This window comes from Bactrocera latifrons, unplaced genomic scaffold (genome assembly GCF_001853355.1).
Source record: "Bactrocera latifrons isolate USDA-ARS-PBARC rearing strain unplaced genomic scaffold, ASM185335v1 scaffold_131, whole genome shotgun sequence".
NCBI lineage: Eukaryota > Metazoa > Arthropoda > Insecta > Diptera > Tephritidae > Bactrocera > Bactrocera latifrons.
In genome coordinates this window covers 89,087-110,269 of record NW_017534753.1, presented here as the reverse complement: position 1 = coordinate 110,269, position 21,183 = coordinate 89,087, and the positions used below count along the sequence as shown (strand labels likewise).

Genomic DNA, 21,183 nt, shown 5'->3' with positions numbered 1-21,183 from the left:
GCCACTGACATATTGCATCTCCATCTTTGTTTGTTACAGCCAAGGAAGTATAGTCTGATGTTCTAGACACGTCGGTGAATATAAAATTCCATCCAGTAGCGCTGTAAGTATCGACTGCCTCTGAGAATGATGCTCTATAGACCKTGTTTGGGGTATGTTGTCTAGGTAAGTTGAGTAATGAATCCTCAAAAGATGTGGGACTGATAAGCCAAGGAGGAAAAGTTTCAACAACTCTTTTCTCTCGGTAAAGAGATATGAAATTCTCCTTGACGAAAACGAGAGATCTCGATAACGCTGATGGGATCCTCAGCTGCCTTTTACGTGAAATTGCGTTGTTGAATGCATTTGTTAGCGCTGTGTTTGTAGCGTCAAGTAGTTTTAAAGCGAATTAATATAGTTGCATCGTTCTAAAATTATATACGACGATGTGTGAAGAAGGACTGACAGGCTTGGCAACATTAAATGCAATGGAACGAACTCTTAAAACAGTTGTGTACTATTTTTCCAAATTAAGGGCACGAAAATATTTAGATAATTAATTTGTTTTAATTTTACTACTTATTATAATCTTTTTTAATAAGTGCGTGTTTATTTTTATCAAAATGGTATGAATATTTTTCAAAAGTTATACATTTTTTTGTTAAGGTAAAATAGGCTTAGAATGGGCGCTCAGTTTGGCATGTGCTATTTTACAGTCCATAACTGTAGCTTCATAGTCTAAGCTCGTGAAACATTGCTATGCCCCTAAAACGCTATTATTATAGAATTAAGAAGTATTGATCATATGTGCCTATTCCATAAACTATCTGAATTCATTATCTTAATTAATCATCATTTTTCAAAACTAATAAGAAAGACGTGGCAACAACTTAGCAAATCTGACCGAAACTTTTAACTATCCTAATACCATGTTCAGACCGACACTTAGTCACACGATTTCGGCTGTTGAGTGGTTTATCCTACCAATCCTATAAATTTATCAAGATTTCACCGTACAAAAATGACAGTTCAAAATCACTTCATCGAAGTGATTTGAAACTGATCCATGCTAAATCTCTCGGTGCGCCATCTACTTGTCAGCATTGGAAATCTATGACAGCTGATTTAGACACTACAAAGAGAAAAAAATGAAAACAATAATTTTTTTTAAAGCAATGAATCTAATTTCACCCGAAAATCAACTTAACAAATGAAAAAATGCGCCGATTATTTATTATGTGGAAAATAAAAAAAAAATACGTATTTTATTTCAAAATACTATATGACAATCTTTTCTTTTGATAAATATTAAGCGATGTGCATTCTTGAATGCCAAAAACAGTTGATTTTCATCTTTCCAGCGGCAGTAAGAACGGGCTGATTAGTGAAGGGCATAAATGTAATCTAATCCCTTTAAATTTTCGGTCTGAACGTTGGTATAAACTACAAATATTTCGTACTAGATTATCAAGTATACTAGAAACGGAGGCAACTTCGAATATTATATCCGCATTCAGAGAGACATTAATAATATCGCTTTAAATTTGGTATCTCGGCAATGCGAGTAAGTGAGATACCTTCATTGCACTAATAGACTAAGGTTTTTCTAGTATCAACGTAGTAATTTACACATATCATTGCTATTAACAAATACTAGATTTATGCTATACTGCGTTACCGTAATTGATAAGCAAGAAATTAAGTGGCCACTTTTAGCGCTGTAGATCTGCTTCCGACAGCAAATTACTTATTAAATACATATACATTCTATGACTAAAAGGGAGTAAATTTATAGTATATTACTCTAAGTACGTAGGCACTTGTATATTAGTGTCTCATATCTAATGTTCCACTCTGACTTACCTGACATTCGAGGCATCGGCAGTTATCACAAAGTGTGCAAGGCAATCCAAGCAGATCGGCTGCTTCCTTGTTAAGCTCGTAATTGGTTTTTTGTTGGTGGGTTGACTTCAACACCTCTAGTTGTTGTGGGGCTTGGTGTTGTTGATTGTTGCTATCACTACTTCCGCTCCAATTATTCGATTGGTTCTGCTGCTGATGTTTCTTTCTCCCGCTACCCGTTGCATTTGGCTCCATTTTTCCATTCCAGTAATGCTTGACGATGTTGTTCAATGGCCCACAAGTTGCCATTGCGGCCATTGAAGCGGTTAATGTAGTTGACTCAGCGGTATTTGATTCCTTAACACTTGAGTTGGTACGGAATTCAGTAGGTGTACTGGAACCGGTAAATACGACACGAACATTGTGGCTGGTATAAAATGAAGTTAAGGGGAAATAATAATAAATTAGAACTTCTAGTTTTAGGAGAGAATGGAAGTTGAAGGTAGTACAGTTAAAGATATATTTTTTAAAACATAATAATAGAATATAGATCAATTGTATTTGAAATATTTTCCATTGAGAATAAATGGAAGACGAATTGAGCTCATTAGGAAAGTCAGTAATAGAATTTCATAAAAAATAAGTTTTTTTTTATAACTCAATTTAAATATTAAAAGCAAACTCACTTATTTTGGTATTCGTTTTCCATGATGCATTCGTCGCCGGTCTTCCATTTTTCTTCCTCAATGAATTTTCGGAATTTCGTTTTTTTTGCGATTAGGGAAGGTTTTAAATTAATATTCTTTTTCTTATTGTTGTTATTAGGTTTGTTTTTGCAAGTATTTTGCATCGAGTTCGTATCTGTGCATGCACCAGCTGCTCTTCCGCAATAGCAATTGGTATGCAGTGAATGAAGGCTGTCACAACCACCGGCATTTATTACATAACTGCAATTGAAGAATTTTTGAAATACATCCGTCGATGCCAAGCATGTCGTTGCGGGTGGATTTATTGTTGTGGCAGGTGCTGTCGTTACTGGATTTCCGATTGCTTCCGGAACGTCACAAAACTTTCCAAAATGACGCAGTTTATACTGCGTTGGTCGAGTAGCCGCAGAACAACTGCGATGGCCAGAACTCGATGATTGTAGACAATATGACTGGTTTTTACTGCTCACGTCATTAGGATCGATCAAATTTAGGCGGGCAAAGTTCTAAGAAAGCGAAAACGAATTATTAACAACGATTATAAATGCAATAATTTGCTGCATAGGAAGAAACATGAGTTTGATAAAGTGAGAATTTGATAGGAATATCATTACTATGGTCATAAGGCAGAGGTGAACCAAAAACGTAATTTTCGACTTCTTTAAGTTTTCTGCCATTTGCACATTTGATCTGTAACATATTTTTAACCTTACCCCATAATATCGGTAATTAGAATTGAGCACGTATACGGAATTTGGATTAGGCCTCTGAAAAATGATGTCGTCCATTATGACACCTGGAATGGAAAAATACAGTATTTCTGATAAGGCTATATTTTTTTTAATACTTTATCCTGATCTTAAATTATGAATCCCGAAAAACCCGCGCTTAAGTTATAATCTGTTCTGTTTTTATATCGGAAGAGCCGTACTCAAGTCGACATCTATTTGATATATTAATAAATTTCGCAATGAAAAAGCTTTCCCACCAGAATAATGAAAAAATAACTCCACTCCGTTAAATATGGCAACCACGAGCACTTAAAGAATAAATTAAGTAATATTTTGAATCGGACATTTATTTTTAATAATGAATATAGTTTCTATTCAAAATGACTTACTAATGAAAGCAGAATAACATAAAAGAAAAGCAGAAGAATCTTCAAAAACATAGTCGTAAAAAAACCCCAAAAAATATAAAATTTTATGAAAAACTGAACAAAACATATCATTAAGGATTCTCAAGCATGTGGTTCATCTGATGTAAATATTTCAATGCAATTGTTACTAATATTTTTCTTTCCATTAAATGTTTAAATTTTTATTAGAATAAATTATTGAACATTATTTTAAAAAAATCTGAGAATAACTAAATTTTTCAACACAAGTTACCGAAGAAGTACAATCAAATTCCTTTTTTTATTACAAGATACAGCTTTGAACGGAATACCGTCAGAGTTTTCTACATCAGTAGCTGCCTGGTAAAAACAGCCAAACGTTGATATTTTAAAATTAAGTAGGAATCCTTTGATATGGATCTAAAATTCAGAGATTTGAGATTTTACAACTAGCGTAAATGAAGTTACGAATTCCAAAAATTCCAAATATTTTATATACATATGTACTTAAACAGGTACCTTGAAGAACGTAAAAATTGAACGCCATGAACGGTTACATTATTCTGAAACTAATAAAGCATGGTTCTCGCCTAAACGGTACGCCATCTAGCGACTACTGCCGCATCACTAATCATTGAATGCAACCCATTCTCACATGCATATGTACATATGTATTTGACAATTATGGTAATGTTATTTTATAAAAATTTTATTTCTGCACTGTGTTTTCTACAGTTTTTATATGTGATGGAAGTTGTAAATTGAAAACTAATTGTGCACAAAAGGATTTAAAATCCATCTTGGTCCTTTTTCAAGATTGCAAAAGTTCTAAAATTACCAAAATCAACAGTGCACAATTTAATAAAACGATATAAGCAATATTAATTTACGAGGGAGCAAAAGAAGAAGTGGCAAAAAATTTGGTTGCAAAGACTCAAATTTGAAAAATCAAATAGTAAGGTTAATTAAAAATTGTCCCGACGCATAAATGCGGGGTTAGTTGCCTACCATGCCACAAAACATCTCAACAGATCGAAGAAATTAATGTGTGGCAAAATCTCGTGTCCGTTTGGTATATGGCAAAGTGCTGAGCAAACGTAAAAGATGTATAGTAATGAATGGATTTTAAACAGCTTCCTGGTAGGAAATTTTAGGTAATGCGACCTTAAAATTTAAACACAAAAAATTTATAAATTTGCTAAAAGGCAATGGTATAGCAAGCGATTTGTAGCTGTGGCCTTAGGAGCCGGACTTCGTCACATCGAAATAGAAATGGAATTATGTATATCTAAATTAGAGATAATGAGATCCCCAACTCCAGCAATTGCTAAACGTCAAAACCTACCGAACTTTGGTAGGTTTTGACGTTTTGCAATTGGAATGACTGGGACGGCCAGATTGAAATTATACCAAAAATATATGTGAACGAAGGAATTTATTGCCGCCGTTCAAGATCGCTAATAAAAATTTAAAATAATGAAAATCAAAGAAAATGCCAAATTGAAATATATATTATGAAACGTTTTGTAATTTGATGCATAATAGAATTCATTTTCTATTACAAATGATTAAAAACATTTATTAATTTAGAACTAACAGGCTTAATTCACCTTATTAAGTATTGAAATATCGAAAGTCAGTTGTTTTAATATACCATAAATCATAAAAAAGGAATTAAGTAGTTTCGCCATATATTAAAAGTCCAATATGTTATAATTTGTAATCGTTATAAATGTTGGGTGTTTTAATTTAAATGCCCAAAAATTTTTATTTTGTTCAATCTGGCCATAATGGAAAATGTTATAAAAAACGCTTATTTTGAGGCGCTCTCACACTGGAATAAGTTGGGCATCCCATTATCCCTAATCTAAATGATCACGATGACGAGACGAGTTGATTTTTGAGTGACTGACTGTCAGTCCATCCGTTCAAGCGGTCGCTTGAGTAAAAATCATAAACATCGTAATGGAACATGGTACACATGTTTGGCAAAAAAAGAAAGGACGAGTTCGTAGATAGGTGTAATCGGAGCACTGTCACGCCCATAAACTTTATTAAACGAAAGCGTATAAGTGCCATAACTAATCACTAAACTAAGATACAAAACTGTAACTTGGCCTGTAGGCTAAAAATTAAAAAAGGCCTTGGCCTTGCCCTCTAACACCTTAATGTACACATATTCAAAACCACTTAAGGTATAATATCCAAAATAGCTCAGATCATTTATAAAATTATAAATAATTTATAACAATAATTATAATAAATAAATATTCCAGAGGCATTAAATTTTACACCTGAGATGATACGGGAGGATTTTGTAGAACGACGCGCTGCGAACCGCTCACATTCCGGTGAAAAATTCATATCTCAAGACCTACTCGACCGATGTCGAGCTTGCAATGTCACCTTAACATTCCTATGTTCCAGTGCGAGACAAACGAAATCGGTTTAAAACTCAATATTAAATTCCGTGTGATTATTTCATTTTACAGAATTCTAGCCTAGCATGAATATATAGAGATCAAGATTTGTCCGAATAGTGCGTAGTTAAAAGTAGGCCCAAGTGACTAAAAATTATCAAATCCATAGATACAGAATATGTGAATCAAGGTATCAATTGCGAACTTTTTATCGAAAATATCGGTCAATCTGTGAGATATATTTTAGCAATTTGGAGAGATTCCTTTTCTAATAATATGACTGCGGGCTGATTTAGCAGCCATTAATTCAAATTTCAACTATAAACTGGGCGTATTGGAGTTGGATAGTTGTGAAGCTTCAAACACAACTTACATATGTACATATAGTATGTTCCATCAGTTGCTTTCAACCGTTTTACCCGGCAATTATGGCAAAGCGCTGAAATTTGCATAAAGCCTTTGTTTAAAATATTGCAAAAACTATAATATTTGTATAGTCTAATAGTGTGGATAAGTGGGTGCAACCGAACATTTCATACTCTTGCAACTTACAAGAATCAAAGCCAGGGAAATACTTTATGGTGTAAAACGTCAACCTGAGGATCGAAATGCAAGCAATTTTATATATACATATACTATATATAACTCGTATACCAAACGAAAATCATTTTGTGTAGAATACGGTAGTTAGGGTAGTATAGACCCGATTTTATCCATTTTTCCTAATACCCAATACTATTAGCATGTCACATATTACAAATGCATCATATAGAGTAAAGTCAGCCGGCGGTTCGAAAAGCCTGGCATTAGTTATATAGGGGCTATGTATATGATACACTGTTATGAATAAAACACGCTATCTTATTTTTATTGGAATAACATACAAATTAACGGATATACTTGTATGCCATACAGAGTCACCCGGAAGTTCGAAAATCTTTATATTATGTATATGGAGGCTAAGGGAAGTGTTGGTCTAATTCCACCTATTTTTGACATGCGATTTATCTGTGTCAGATACGGATTGTCCCTGATTTTCAATTATGTACATATATCTCACTCATTGGCCTGCATTTTCGATCAAGAGTAAACTTTAGGTACCTTGAGCAGTTTTTGGTCATACGGTGGCACACATTAAAGGTATTATTCGTGCAAAGTTTTATCCCGTTATATTGATTGCTTTTTGATTTGTGCACTGGAAACTGAACGAATGAAATGGAATTTAAAATTGTGCTCTACGGGAAGTAGGCGTGGTTATTGTCCGAGTGCGTTCATTTTCGCGACATAAGAATATGAAAAGAATTTCACATCGCCCATTTCCCAATTTTTCCCCGGCCTCTATAAAGCCAAGTCATACCAACTCGGCGGCAAATTTTTCTCTCCCATATTTAGTTATTGATTAACGCGCTTTAAGTAGTTTGGAACAGTACCTTTAAATGGGGAAGGAACTGGATTTCCATCCAATATACACATTCAACTTATTAGAGGGCGGGGCCACGCTTACTTTTCAAAATTTTGTTCCCACAGTGCCAAATGTTTATGTATTGATTTACAGCTTAATTATGACACTTCATAGGTTTTCGGTTAAACGGTGATTTGTGGGCGTGGCTCGTGACTCGAACTTTGTTTGTACTAAAAAACTTGCATACCAAGTTTCATCAAGATATATCAATTTTTACTCAATTTTCATCAAGATATCTCAATTTACAGCTTACAGCTTGCACGGATGGACGGACAGACACACAGTCAACCGGATTTAAGTTTTTCTCGTCACCCTGATCATTTATATATTTATAATCCTACATCTATCTGGTTTAGTTTTAGGTTATACGCGCAACCATCAGGTGAACCAAACTATAATACAGGTACATGTACCAACTGGTAGCAAGAGTATAAAAAAGCTTTGGGTTCTAAACAGTGGATGAAAGAAACACAAATACAAACCCTAAACCCTCACGTGAATCCGCCAAATGAATGAAATGACAGTGAATGCTGACATTTTTGAGGTTGTGGCTATAGCCCAAAAACAATAAATCGTCGAAAGTCTTACAAATAACACAGCCCGACAAAATTAAAAAACTTAACTTTTGACCTGAAAAAAAAAAATAAAAAAAAAGCTACATATGTACATATATCATGAAAACTAGAGCTGATAGAGACAAACTGATTACATATTTCAATTCAGCGCGCCTAAATTAACTAGAATCAGTTGATAAATTCAAAGAAGTAAATTGAGTGTTGGCCTGTGTAATTGATAATATTGATCAAAATTACTGGTTTTGTTTTTTCGTTTTTACAATCCAAAAATAAATGTTTAAATAATTTAACAATTGAAAAAACGCTTTTTGAGTGATAATTGAAAACGAGTGGATAGATTGTAATCATTAAGATAAAATTTTGTTCGTAACAAAGTGAAATAAATACTATGTACACATGCTACATATGGCTATGATAGCACAGTAACACGAATGGTATTTAGAAAAATATTGTTTTATTTTTCATTTGTTTACTTTTGAATTTCATAATTTTAATTTTTGGATAAGGATTAAATCAGTAACAATATACTGTGACGAACACGGATATGAGAACAAAAAAGAATGGACGATAAATGGACAGAATTTACTAAACAGCCAGAGTATTCTAGCGGGTGAAGTTTGTTAACAATATAAGTCTATAGTATATAAGTTCTGCCGGATTGCGTTGCAGTTAGTTAGAGTGCTGCCGTGTAGAGAGCAATTGAGATATGTACATATATGGAGGTAATACGTTGTAAGCTAAGATAATGAGTACTTAGGAACAAAGGTAAGTGTTTATTAAACAATCCACTGATCGAACTCTAGAGTGTGTTACAAGGTAAACGATTTATCGAGAAATCGATATCGATTTATTATTTTTAAATGTTACTTATTAATAGTAGATAAAATAACTTTTTTAATGATAAAGAGTGAGTCTGTTAGATCAAATGTGATGGAATGAGAATTGAAATCGTGACATATACGGCAGAATGGTCGTTTAACTCAAAATTTGTTCTAGAAAATTTTAAAAGTAAATGTTTAAACTGCCTGGTAGAGCGAGCGGGAACGTTAATTAAATTAATATCAGATAAGAGAGATGGGCTACAGACTGACGCATTCATGAGTTTTACAAGAAATATTATACCAAGCATCTTCCTACGACTAGCGAGTGTAGGGAGATTTATAAGTTTTAAACGGTTAGTGTAAGGGGGAAGGTATAAACTGAAATCCCAATGCAAATGATTTAAGGCAAAAAGAAAATTGTTTTTGAACGAATTTTAACTTCTCCGAATGGACTTGATAACTAGGGTTCCAAACCACAGAAGCATACTCTAATATAAGCCTCACCAAAGTAAAAAGAATTTTTGTGCTCCTTTAGCTTTAAAAACCGTGGAAGATAAAAATGCGTTTGGGTCTCAGATCAAACAAAATTGCATACTTGCTCCAACCTAAAGTTTTGTATTACATATGAAGTAGGGTCTACAGATCTATGTGAAAAACACATCGTTTTACATTTTTTAAGGTTCAATGGAATGTCATTTCTAACACACCAGGAAACAGGTTGTTTAAGTCTGTTTGCAACTGACACCTTTCGCCATTTGAAGTATACGACTTAAAAAGTTTTACATCGCCAGCATATAATAAAACTCTTGAATACTTAACAACAGATGATATGTCATTAATAAATAACAAGAACAGAATTGGCCCAAGATGGCTAACTTGAGGATATGTAAAATATGACTTGTTGAATTCTATTACTCAAATAAGAAGAAGCAATCCATTTTGGAAATATTGGTTGAAAACCAAGAAGATCAAGTTTATTCAAAAGAATTGTATGGTTTACTGTATCAAAAGCTTTACTAAAATTTGTGTATATAACAGCAGTATGCTTATTCTCTCTAAAGCCCGTGGTAGGAGAGAAGAGTGACTCCGTCGCCGAGTATTGTAAGATGCGATGCTGAAGAAACTCCATACGGAATCCTTAAAACTATTTGTGGATAATCGGTGTCGATCTCGGCTATGATTCCGAAACGGTGAGTGCGAAAGCGAACCAAAATAGATCTTGTTGTAGCTGTGGACTTCCCATGAGAGGATCGTTCAAAGAATTCCCAGAGGTTGACTTCATAGATGCGTTAAGAACGACCCGTAGTTTCGTTGTTTGACTTGTGGTCTTTACCACCACATGATATGGCTTATAGTAGAGTTTATCTGTTAACGTCTCAACTGGTTTCATGTGTCCCAATCCCATTGATATGAACGGATGACAGCGCTCTGGGAAGGGGAAGGAGTTGGACACACGTCACAATGACGAATGAGGCATGCGAACCGTTGTCAAGGAGTGTTCGAGCGGGTTGCCAAAGACCAGTATAATCTTGTATCATAATTTCAGCGGTTGCTAGTAGAATGACGCGATCAGCGTAGGCGTAGTGTGCGGTGACATTTAAACGTTGTTATTTGAAGGAGCATCGGGCTTCGCGAGTTGATTGGTAAAGTTTTGGTGAAGTAAGGTACGAAGACGTCGTTGGCATATGCGTCACGACGATGTGCTATGACAGTTAGTGAGGATATGCCCTTTTCTGAGACAATTTATACACGTACCTAACTTCTTCATAGCAGTTAGTTTACCCATGGAGTCGAGTTGGCTGAACTGTGAGCAAACCTTAGATTTTATGCTCAGCATTGCAATAAGAACAATGCGGCCGTTAGTAGCGGTTGATGTAGCGTTATGTAGAAGTACTTAGCGGCTTAGTAAACGTCGTATTGAAGATATTCTTTGTTGTTGTTGTATTTGCAGCAGTGTTGAGTAGTGGTCCATCTCAGGTGAGCGTGCGCAGTTTTCAAGAAGTTCTTGAAGAACGGAGAAAGGTTGTAGATCGTCCATAACGAGCTTGCGGGTTTCGTGTGCTCACTTTGAAACGTTTAAGTAAACAAACTAGTGATCCCAGAATTCGACTGATCGCTCGAGTGGACGTAGAGCATCAACGTGTTGAAGTATAGAATATAGTACTTGATGTATTCTCTTAGCAGTACCCTCGGCTGCGCTCCAATTGTGTGGCTGTCCACCATGGCACGGATGACCTTGTACCTTGCGATCAATTAGTCCCAAGCTTCAGCATATTTGCTTTCACATACTGCTAAGCTACTCACCAAATCGAATGCTTCCCCATTCAAACAGTTTCGTAAACAGTGTAATTCTTGTCCGCCCGGCAAATTAACATTCGTATGAATGAGAGAGCAAAAATCATCACGAAAATGAAGCCATTGAGTGGGATCACCACCAAATGACGGCAGATGTAGTTTTGGAAGCAGGTGAATCATGAACGTTAGTTTGCAATGTCTGCTGCCTTTGAGTTGCGAACAGCGTTTCAGGTTAGCTTTATCGGCGCTGTACTACTCCTCACCTTGTATGCATGCCTGATCCTCCATGGAAACGGTCTTGTCAGCACATGTGAGTGAAACCATTGCTCCTCCAACAATTGGAGATAAGTAGTTATTACCTCAGTGTCTACCGACAGAGTATCCACTTTGCATTTAGCGCGGAGTCGCGAATTTTAGCGGAAGACATGATTAATATTGAAAATGTTGAAAATGAAAGCGAATTAGCGGAATATCATTAATATGCAATGATATCTGGGTCGAAGCGCCAAAATATGTTAATGTTTAATAGCGTTCGCAGAAGATGAATAATATTAATGCGGATTGAAATAAAAAGCGTGTTATGCGGTCGAATTCCTTTGTTGAAGAGAGAGATAAAACGAAAGCTGGTTTGACAACAAAAATTTATGAAAAGTGATAAAGAAAAGCCTTAGAACCCAATGAATCTAGCCAAGTCCCAAATATAACAGGTTTTATATTTAATAAAATAAAATATAAAAATTAATGCTTCAATGAAAAAAATTTTTATTTCAATATAGACTATAACTGTAATTTTAGCTGAAGCTTATCACATATCGTATACCCTAAATATTTCTACTAATACTGTCTATACTTAGGTATTAAGTGATTTGACTTGTTAATGAATTTTATTAATACAGTGAAAGCGCTAATAAATAGACATCTTTAATCGTGCACATTGGCCGATCCCAAAATTGGTTGATGTTTAATAAGGACAATTTATTAGGCGGACAGAAAGGAAGATCCCGACAATCTCCGCTCACGGGAGACTACACTGCATTTATTTATTAACATGCTTGTTAATTTCAACAAATAACTGTATAATATTTAAACTAATCGTTAACTCACTTACCATATAGGTTAAATCCTAAGAAGTTATTTATTGCTTTTGGCTCTGTGCGATTTGAGAATGTTGATGGGCGTTAGTGTTTTATTCTCATCAGTGAAGCTTGCAAGCGATGAAATTGCAAACATTTTGAAAACTGAGCATTTTCGTCATTTTGTTCCTTCGGGCAGAATTTTTGTTCGCGCACCTGTTGGCAGTAGTTGTCGCTTGTTTGTTTTTGGTATTGATATTTAGAAGTTGCCTTCCAACTGGGCTCTTATATAATCCATTCTTATTTCAAGCACATACTATATGTATAACTCATCTTTGTAATGTCTATGAAAGAATAATACTGATTGATGAATTGAAAATACAAGGCGAAGTCATAGTTATGTAGGTGAATAAAACAAGAGAATTGGCTAGGTTAGGATGTAACTGAAATTTTACACTATCACAAATTGTGCGGTTATATAATTTTTTCCAAGGTTAAAATGTATAAATATATCTGTCTCTCTCTTGTTACTGTCACTTTTTCATTTTATCGACTTTCAGGGATGCTGAAGAAGTTTTCACTTCTTTAAGAATAAATAATAGCAGGTGAGAAAGGCCTAAATTATTTATACTTTTGTAACATGTAAGAATCAAAGCCAGGCTGATAGTAAAACTTTGTATTCAAAAATGTTGCGAAAGAATTCAACATTTATTATTCCAAAAATTCGAGAATAAATTACAATCAAATTTATTATATTTCTGAAGTTTAGACCAAGGTATAGAACAATTCCTTCTAATTCAGTGCTAAACCACATAATTAAAAAAACCTTGTCCATATATTAAAATATTATCACATTTAACCATCCAGAGGTCAAAACATGGTATTTTTACGAAATCTTTTTAAATAAACAATCATTGGTAAATACTATCGTCATCAAATTAAAAGGTGAATTTTGTCCATTTCATCTCCTTCAATGTAATTCCTTACCACTGCAATTCACTTATGCCAACGAATTTTCCAGTCATCATAGTACTTGGAAAAATTCCCCTTCGTGATGGCCACCAGAGCCTTCTTCGATTCAGCTTTTATATCCTCAATTGATTCAAAACTGTGCCTCGGAATTTGTTGAATAGCCAGAAGTTACACGAAATTTCGTGAAGTATAAATTAAAAATTCACCTCTCCATTTAATCACAGTAGTATATGAGCAATGTCTCCTGAAATTTTGATATTCATCATCATCATGGGTGTCTGACAAAAAAAGTGATGACGAAAATCATTATATGTATGTGAATTAGAGTAGTTTAACATGACTTTATCTATTTTCAGCAATCCCACAGTGAGTCAGATGTTCTACAATTCTAATATTAGTTATATAGCGGTTAAAAAAAATATCACCTATTTTTATTCATTTAAGACCCGAAGTGTTATTAGCACACTGACCGATGTATGTGGTATAAAATCAACTGGAAGTTCGAAATTATTTATATTAGGTATATAGGGCTAAAGGAAGTATCGATCTCATTGACCCCATTTTTGACATAAGGTAATATTATTATCAAAAAAACATTTTCCTTCAATTACATATCTCACAACTGACAGATGTTTTCGGTAGTCAGTCAGCCATACACGTTGGGGATATAGCCCAATTTCGATCAAATTTAATATACATACATACATTACATTTAGTTATTGATTTATCGGGCATTCGGTAGTTTTTAACAGCAGAGCGGGGATATCATCCGATTTCACATATTTTCAAATGTTCTGAGAATAATTGAAAGAATTTGTCCTATGCAAATTGGGGTCAAATAGCTCGAATTGTATGGAAAATTAAACCTGTTGGGGAGCCACCTTTTAAACATTTTTCAACCAGAGGTTCCTCGGTTAATGCAATTTGTTTTACCAAAAGACAGTTTATATCTTAATGTGCGGCTTACTATGACAAATTATAGGTTTTCAATTATTGGTGACTTGTGGGCGTGGCATGTCTGATTAGGTCCATCTACAGTACCAAAGCTCTTTTGACACCAAGGAAAATGTGAACGGATGGACGGACTTACTGACAGTCACCGGTCTTCAGTCATCATTCCGATCATTTTTATACTCTTGCAATCAGTTGCTACATAGTACCTGTATTATAGTTTTGTTCACCTAACGGTTGTACGTATCACCTAAAACTAAATGAGATAGATATAGTATATATATATAAATGATCAGGGTGACGAGAAAAATTAAATTGAAAACCGTCCGTGAAAGCTGTAACTTGAGTAAAAATTGAGATATCTTTATTAAACTTGGTATGCAGGTTGCTTAGTACAAAAAAAAGTTCGAGTTCGTAGATGAGCGTAATCGGACCACGATCACGCCCACAAATCGCCATTAATCGAAAACCTATGAAGTGTCATTATTAAGCACCAATTTAAGATATAAAACTCTTATTTGGCACAGATGATCACAGTAGAAAGGGTCATCTGTGGGAAAGAAATTTTAAAAAATTGGGCGTGACCGCCCTCTAATAAGTTTAATGTTTATAACTCCTGAACCACTTAAGCTACAACAACCAAATTTGCTCAGTACGAATATTACAAGAACACCTAATGATAGTGCGAAAATGGAAGAAATCAAACCCGTGTCTCCCCATTTTACGGTACTATTCAAAACTATTTAAAACGCGATAAATCAATAACTAAACGCGTCAGAAATGCAAAGATTTGCCGCCGGGATGGTATGACAAGGTATTATAGGGAATCCCATATCTCGGGACCCGATTGACGATTTCGATTTGGTATGTAGTATTTTTTTCAAATTTCTATGACACAGTGTGAAAATGATACAATTTTAAATTTTAGTAGATTCTTTCACTTTCCAGTACACAAATTAAAAAGTAAATCATATAACGGGATAAAACTTTGCGCGAATGATGCCAAAAATGTTTCAAATCCAACAAAAACTGTTCAAGACCATAGGTACCGAATATTTGGACACCGGAACCTACAGTTGACTCATCATCAAAAATGTCGGTCAATGTGATATACATATATATAATATAATTGAAATTAAGGGATAATCCTTCTCTTATAATGATATGTCTGTAAGTCAAAAATTTCCCCGACTTTGATTTTTGCAAGTTGCAAGAGTTTAAAATATTCGGTTGCACCGTAACTTAGCCTTCCTTACTTGATTTTATATTAAGTATATGCGTGACCCTAGCCGCAATTTTACTACCACTATGACTCAATTTTATCCTTTTTTTGTCACAACGACATAGTATTAGCAAAATAAAAACTGTTCGTCGGCTTTCAATAAAAGTATAACAATAAGAGTCACTAATATATAATTAAAATCTTTAAAATCTTTTCGAACTATTATACTCTATAGCAACTTGTTGCGCCAGTATAAAATGAGTATCGCATTTAAAAATGGAAAAAGTCTGAAGCAAAGCAAATCAAAAGTTGTACGATAATCATCTGATACTCGTTGTTCAGTCACTCAGTTGGCGTTCGTTCTCATTAGTATTAGTAAATTGAGCTGTCTATAGACATTCCAATACAAAAGCAAAATTGTCTGTACAGAGAGGTCTCCTCGCAATTTTGCATAAAGCTGTTATATGCATTTCGATGACAGTAATTGTTGGTGTTACCCGTTTCTAGCAATTAGAAGAACTTTTATATTGTTTTAGTATTGTTGAAACTTTCAATGTGAACGGTTGCGAAACAAAATTTTAAATTCAGCTCTAAATTGAACATTCTAAAAGAAGAAATATTTGTATTACTAACATGGTTTTTATCGAAATAGGACTTGTGTCCGTGCTACTCCTGTACATTTTCTACAAATGGGCAATACTTACATTCAACACGTTCAAAGAGCGTGGAGTACCTTACGAAGAACCTTGGCCCTTAACTGGCAACGCCGGGGCGGTAGTATTAAATAAGGAAGGCTTTAATAAGACTTTGTTGAAATTTTATCAACGCAACCGCAATCAGTGAGTGGATATTGGAAATCTTAAAATTATACTTATTTTCACGTGAACTCATAGCTTATTGCGAACTTTTAGGGAAAATTTAATTTTAGGGTAGGGAAAATCAAACAATTTCGTTGAAAAAAACTAGTAAATAAACTATATAATTAAGAGGCATAAATGAGTTTGTGCAATGCATTCGCCATACCATGTATGCATCACAATGCCTCTCTGATCCTTTTATACATTGCGTGCACGGCAAAGCCATATATATATGAAATGTATTTTCCTCTGTTCAAACGAAGATACTGGAAAAAAATCTGGGCTATACTTGTATTGCTCTCTTCTTAGTTGAAAACTTAGTGCTTTTTGAAAACAAAAAAAACTAAGAAACCTTTAGTGCCTTGTGTTCTTTCCAGTGTTTTTATCTATAAGTGGCGAATAACCTGAAATAGTAATATTTAAACTTTCCTAAGGAGCTACAATTTTCAGTACTTTTGAAACGCAAATAAAAGCAATTTTTATATAACATAAAGGCGATCTTCATCAAATACGTAACCCAATTGAAGTGTGACTTGCTACCTTTGGCGACCAGAAACCATTTTACCGTTCTTTTTATTTTACATAAAAAAACTGTTTAAAAAAAGAAACTGTTGTTGTGATTAGATTAGATTATACTAGCCAGTTGTCACACCTTACATAGACCTACTGGTCCTTAGTAATGCCAGTTAGTGGTTCAGTTTAATTTTTGTAAACTTTAAAAGCGACTTGATATCTAATTTGGACTCTTCGTCCAGACGAGTTCGTGATAAGGCTGAACAGTAACTCTCTCATACCTACCATTCACTTATTGCATGAATCGTCGTTACTTATACCCATCCAGCTCACAAGAGAAGGCAATAAGTTGTGACCTGTCTTAGACCAACAATGTTCTGCAGCTTTTTCAAGACTGTGCGAGTAAAGAGCATGCCTGTTTTTCTTTCAACTTTTGCTTATGCAATGAGTTAAGGGCATGCAGGGTCGCAAAACCCCATTACTGTACTATATTGATTACTTTAGAAATTACAAATTGACTCAAAATCTGACTATTCTGTGGTTTCGAAATGACCTCTGTGGATATGTGACGTAAATAAAGGTGCAATACAATATACCACCAGCGTGAGGACACAATTTTACACATACATACATATATACATATCTTCATGTAAAAACCTTAATCAGTATTGCGTTGTATAGAGGTCTACACGTTCACTCCCCCTAACGTCGCGAATATATGAAGGATTTGGTCTAAAACACTGCGTAGTCGAAACGCTTCATAACCAAATTTTCGACCAAAGTATTAATCTCGTATGAGCGTATAATTTTGTTTTCTATATGTTGAAAGATCAATTGTCAGAATTAGATTAGATGCAGGAATGATTCACACATCAACACATTTATATATATTTTAATAAAATTAATTGCAGCTTCATGTGTTGAACACAATGCTCGCGACAGACTGCAGCAGCACGAYARYGAACTGAAAATGGCGTTGTGAATCCTACTACATGAACGTTTGTGAGAGGGCAGCAACATAACAATGGCCGGCATGTACACAAAACAACGCAGTTGTCCATTTCGCATGTACACAATTTCGTTGTGGCTATACTAATACCTTGCACTTCAATGAAATTTTAATATTTTGTCCAAAGTGAAATTTTTAAACAAAATATAAGTAAATTGATATATTTATTTGTTTTAAATTGTCAATTGTTCTTATAAATAATGTAACAGAACCATTTTATGCTTTTCTTTGTAAAATAACGTCAGGTTTGTTAGAGCTTTGARTAATTYTACATTTTACATATTAGTGGCATCACCACTCTACCTCATCTCTCTATCTTCCATTCTACTGTCAACTCTACTGTCGTCCTACTGTCGTTGGCAAATATAGGATAAAATTGAAGTTAGCGAGGACGAAAACTGTCGGCCTGTCGCCGTGTAGTCGTGCAGCTGTCAAAATAGGTTCGTCGATAAGAACGTGTGTATTTTAATATTTGACAGATGTCGTTTGCAGTCTGTCGCGAGCATTGTGTTCAGCACATGAAGAAATTTATCACCTTATACGTAGTGGTTTCTGCTATAAAAGTTATCACACATAATAAATCACTTTGAGTATCTCTGTTTCAGTGTCAAGATAATGCGACAATCTATGTACATATACATATGTACACGCGTGCGCATACACATGCATATATTTATGTATACGTATTATTAAAATCTTTGTTCACGCGACATATGTACATAGAATGAAAAAAAGTAATACAACTTTTATCTATTCAATATAAGCAATTTAAAATTGTTTTACAAATTCATCATACTGATTTTCCTATATTTATTATATAGTTTGATAACAGACCTTATTTCATATTTTCCCACTTCGCAAAATAAATAGTCGTAATTTTAAACAAAATGCTTGTTGACTAATCATTGTTCAGACGACTACTCTTTATGCACGGGTATTTGTCTCTATTACGTAGTCTAATCTGTGCAGTAAAACATCTATGATTCGTTTTTCTAGAAACCCTGTAGGAAATTAATCGCTTATTGCTTTATCGAAAAGCAATATAAAGAGCAAGTAAGGAAAAGCTAAGTTCCGATGTAACCGAATATATTTTATTTACGTAAATTGCAAACGGCAAAGCCGGGGAAAAATATTTTCACAACAGAAATGTAGTCCACTTACTCGGTATCTGGGGGCATAGCGTAGCTTGTTATGTTCTGATTTGGTAAAGACACTACTTTGTATTTTGAAATGTAAAAAATCAGGAGAATTTTTAAAAAGTGTTATATGAGGTATATAGGCGTCGTTGTAGTCCGATTTGACCCAGAAATATACACCCATCGTTCAGATTTGATACTGTCTCCATTAAAGCTCTTTCATACCATCTCGGATCCAAAATTTATGTCTCTTGTTAACAAAACCGTTATATGAGGAGTAGGAGGTGTTATAATCCGTATTCACCTGTTTTCCCAGGGTGGGTAGATTTACCAAAGCCATTCTCCCTGAGTGAGTTTGGTTATTATAGCTTGAATGAGTTAGGATATATGTATAGTACATTAAACTTATTAGAGGGTGTAATCACGACCACCAAAAATTTTGTTCAATCATAGATGCTCCTTGATAATTTCGATGTACCAAATAAAAGTCTTGTATCTTATTGTGGAGCTTGGTTATAGCAACATGTTGCAACAGTATAACAATTGAATTACTAACTCATTAATAACATATTTTTTTAATTTTTAGTGACATTGTCGGTTTCTATAATTTTCGCTCGCCAATTTTTGTGGTTCAGAATCCAGATTACATAAAAAAGATGACCGTGAAGGACTTTGATTTTTTTGTAAATCATGTTCCGTTTTTTAAATCCGAAGATGATCCACTTATTAATGGAATGCTGACGGTGATGAAGGATCAGCGTTGGAAAAATATGCGCAACACTCTTTCACCTATATTTACCGCCGCCAAGATGCGTGCCATGTTTACCTTGATGAACGAATGTTTCAATGAAAGTTTAAACCGCTTAGGGGAAGCAACTAAGGGTGGCAAAAGTCATGATGTAGAACTCAAAGGTTGGTTCACACGCTTGTCTAATGATATTATCGCCTCCACTGCATTTGGCTTGAAAGTCAATTCGTACGAGGATCAGAATAATCGATTCTACTCAATCGGCCAAGGAATTGTCAATTTTCGGGGCAAACAAATGCTAAAGTTTTTTATCTCAAACACAATGCCAGTATTACAAAAAGTACGTTTTAAAAACATAATATCGAATGAAAATGGTATATATTCCTCTATACTTTAATAATAAATATAAAAATATTAAACATTGATTACAGATCCTGGGTTTTAAAGTATTCGACGCCGAAAAAACAGACTATTTTAAACGTTTAGTTATAGACACAATGAAATACCGACAAGAGAATAAAATCCACAGACCGGATATGATTCAATTATTGATCGAAGCCAAACAGGAGTCGGATCAAAATTGGTCCGATGATGATTTGGTGGCACAGTGCTTTATTTTCTTTTTCGCCGCGTTTGAAAATAATGCCAATTTCACCGCGGCAATCTGTCATGAGCTGATGGAAAATTCTGAAGTACAAGAACGTTTGTACGAAGAGGCACTAGAGGTACGTGAGGAACTTAACGGAAAACCATTAACTTATGAGGCAGTGATGAAAATGAAGTACATGGACATGGTCACTTCGGAAACATTACGCAAATGGTCTTTCGCAGGCATGATTGATCGCTTGTGCTCCAAAGATTACGATCTTACCGATGACGATGGGAATGTTGTCTTTAAATTTAAAGCTGGTGACTATGTTGGGTTTCCGGTGGTAGGATTGCATAACGACGAAAGATACTTTGAAGATCCCAGCTCATTTAATCCTGAACGTTTCAATGATGAAAATAAACAAAATATTAAGACTTACACTTATTTGCCTTTTGGTGTAGGCCCGCGAATGTGCATTGGTAAGTAAGAGGTAGGTAACTATTGTTGTGTTGTCTAATAATATACGTAACAGGTAATCGATATGCACTGATGCAAGCCAAAGCAATGATGTACTATCTGATATTGGATTTCAAACTCCAACGATCTCCGAAAACGGTGAAGAATATTATGGAAGATGTTCGTGGGTTCCAAATCAATCCTCTTGGTGGATTTTGGGTTCGTATCGTACCTCGGGATCCATGAAGGCGCTATCCTGCTAATGTTCAACATTTATTGATATACATTATCTTTATTACACGTAATGTCATTGCGTGGAAGCCTTGTATATAAGTATATATTGGAATAATATGTATAATCATATATTAATCGTATTCGCACATACTTATAGAAATAGTATAGACAGTGATGGCATAAATAAATAAATTTCTAATCGAAA

The 21,183-nt window shown here is 34.6% G+C and overlaps 2 protein-coding genes across 2 annotated transcripts in view; one reads left to right on the top strand and one right to left on the bottom strand.

Annotated features, from left to right (window-relative positions):
- Nucleotides 1–13,972, bottom strand: part of LOC108965002 — a 32,827-nt gene extending 18,855 nt beyond the window's left edge. Inside the window, exons 1-5 of the mRNA XM_018927130.1 lie at nt 13,961–13,972; nt 12,327–12,635; nt 3,242–3,324; nt 2,508–3,034; nt 1,843–2,248 (exon numbers count right to left, since the gene is read on the bottom strand). Coding sequence (XP_018782675.1) covers nt 1,843–2,248; nt 2,508–3,034; nt 3,242–3,316 — 1,008 coding nt within the window. The 5' untranslated portion in view covers nt 3,317–3,324; nt 12,327–12,635; nt 13,961–13,972. The remainder of the gene's footprint in view (nt 1–1,842; nt 2,249–2,507; nt 3,035–3,241; nt 3,325–12,326; nt 12,636–13,960) is intronic.
- Nucleotides 13,973–15,962: 1,990 nt separating this feature from the next.
- LOC108965015 (cytochrome P450 9b2-like) lies at nt 15,963–21,183 on the top strand. The gene is made up of 4 exons (XM_018927156.1): nt 15,963–16,275; nt 19,538–20,039; nt 20,131–20,767; nt 20,821–21,183. The coding sequence occupies exons 1-4, from the start codon at nt 16,070–16,072 to the stop codon at nt 20,988–20,990; spliced, it is 1,515 nt and encodes a 504-aa protein (XP_018782701.1). The 5' UTR covers nt 15,963–16,069; the 3' UTR covers nt 20,991–21,183.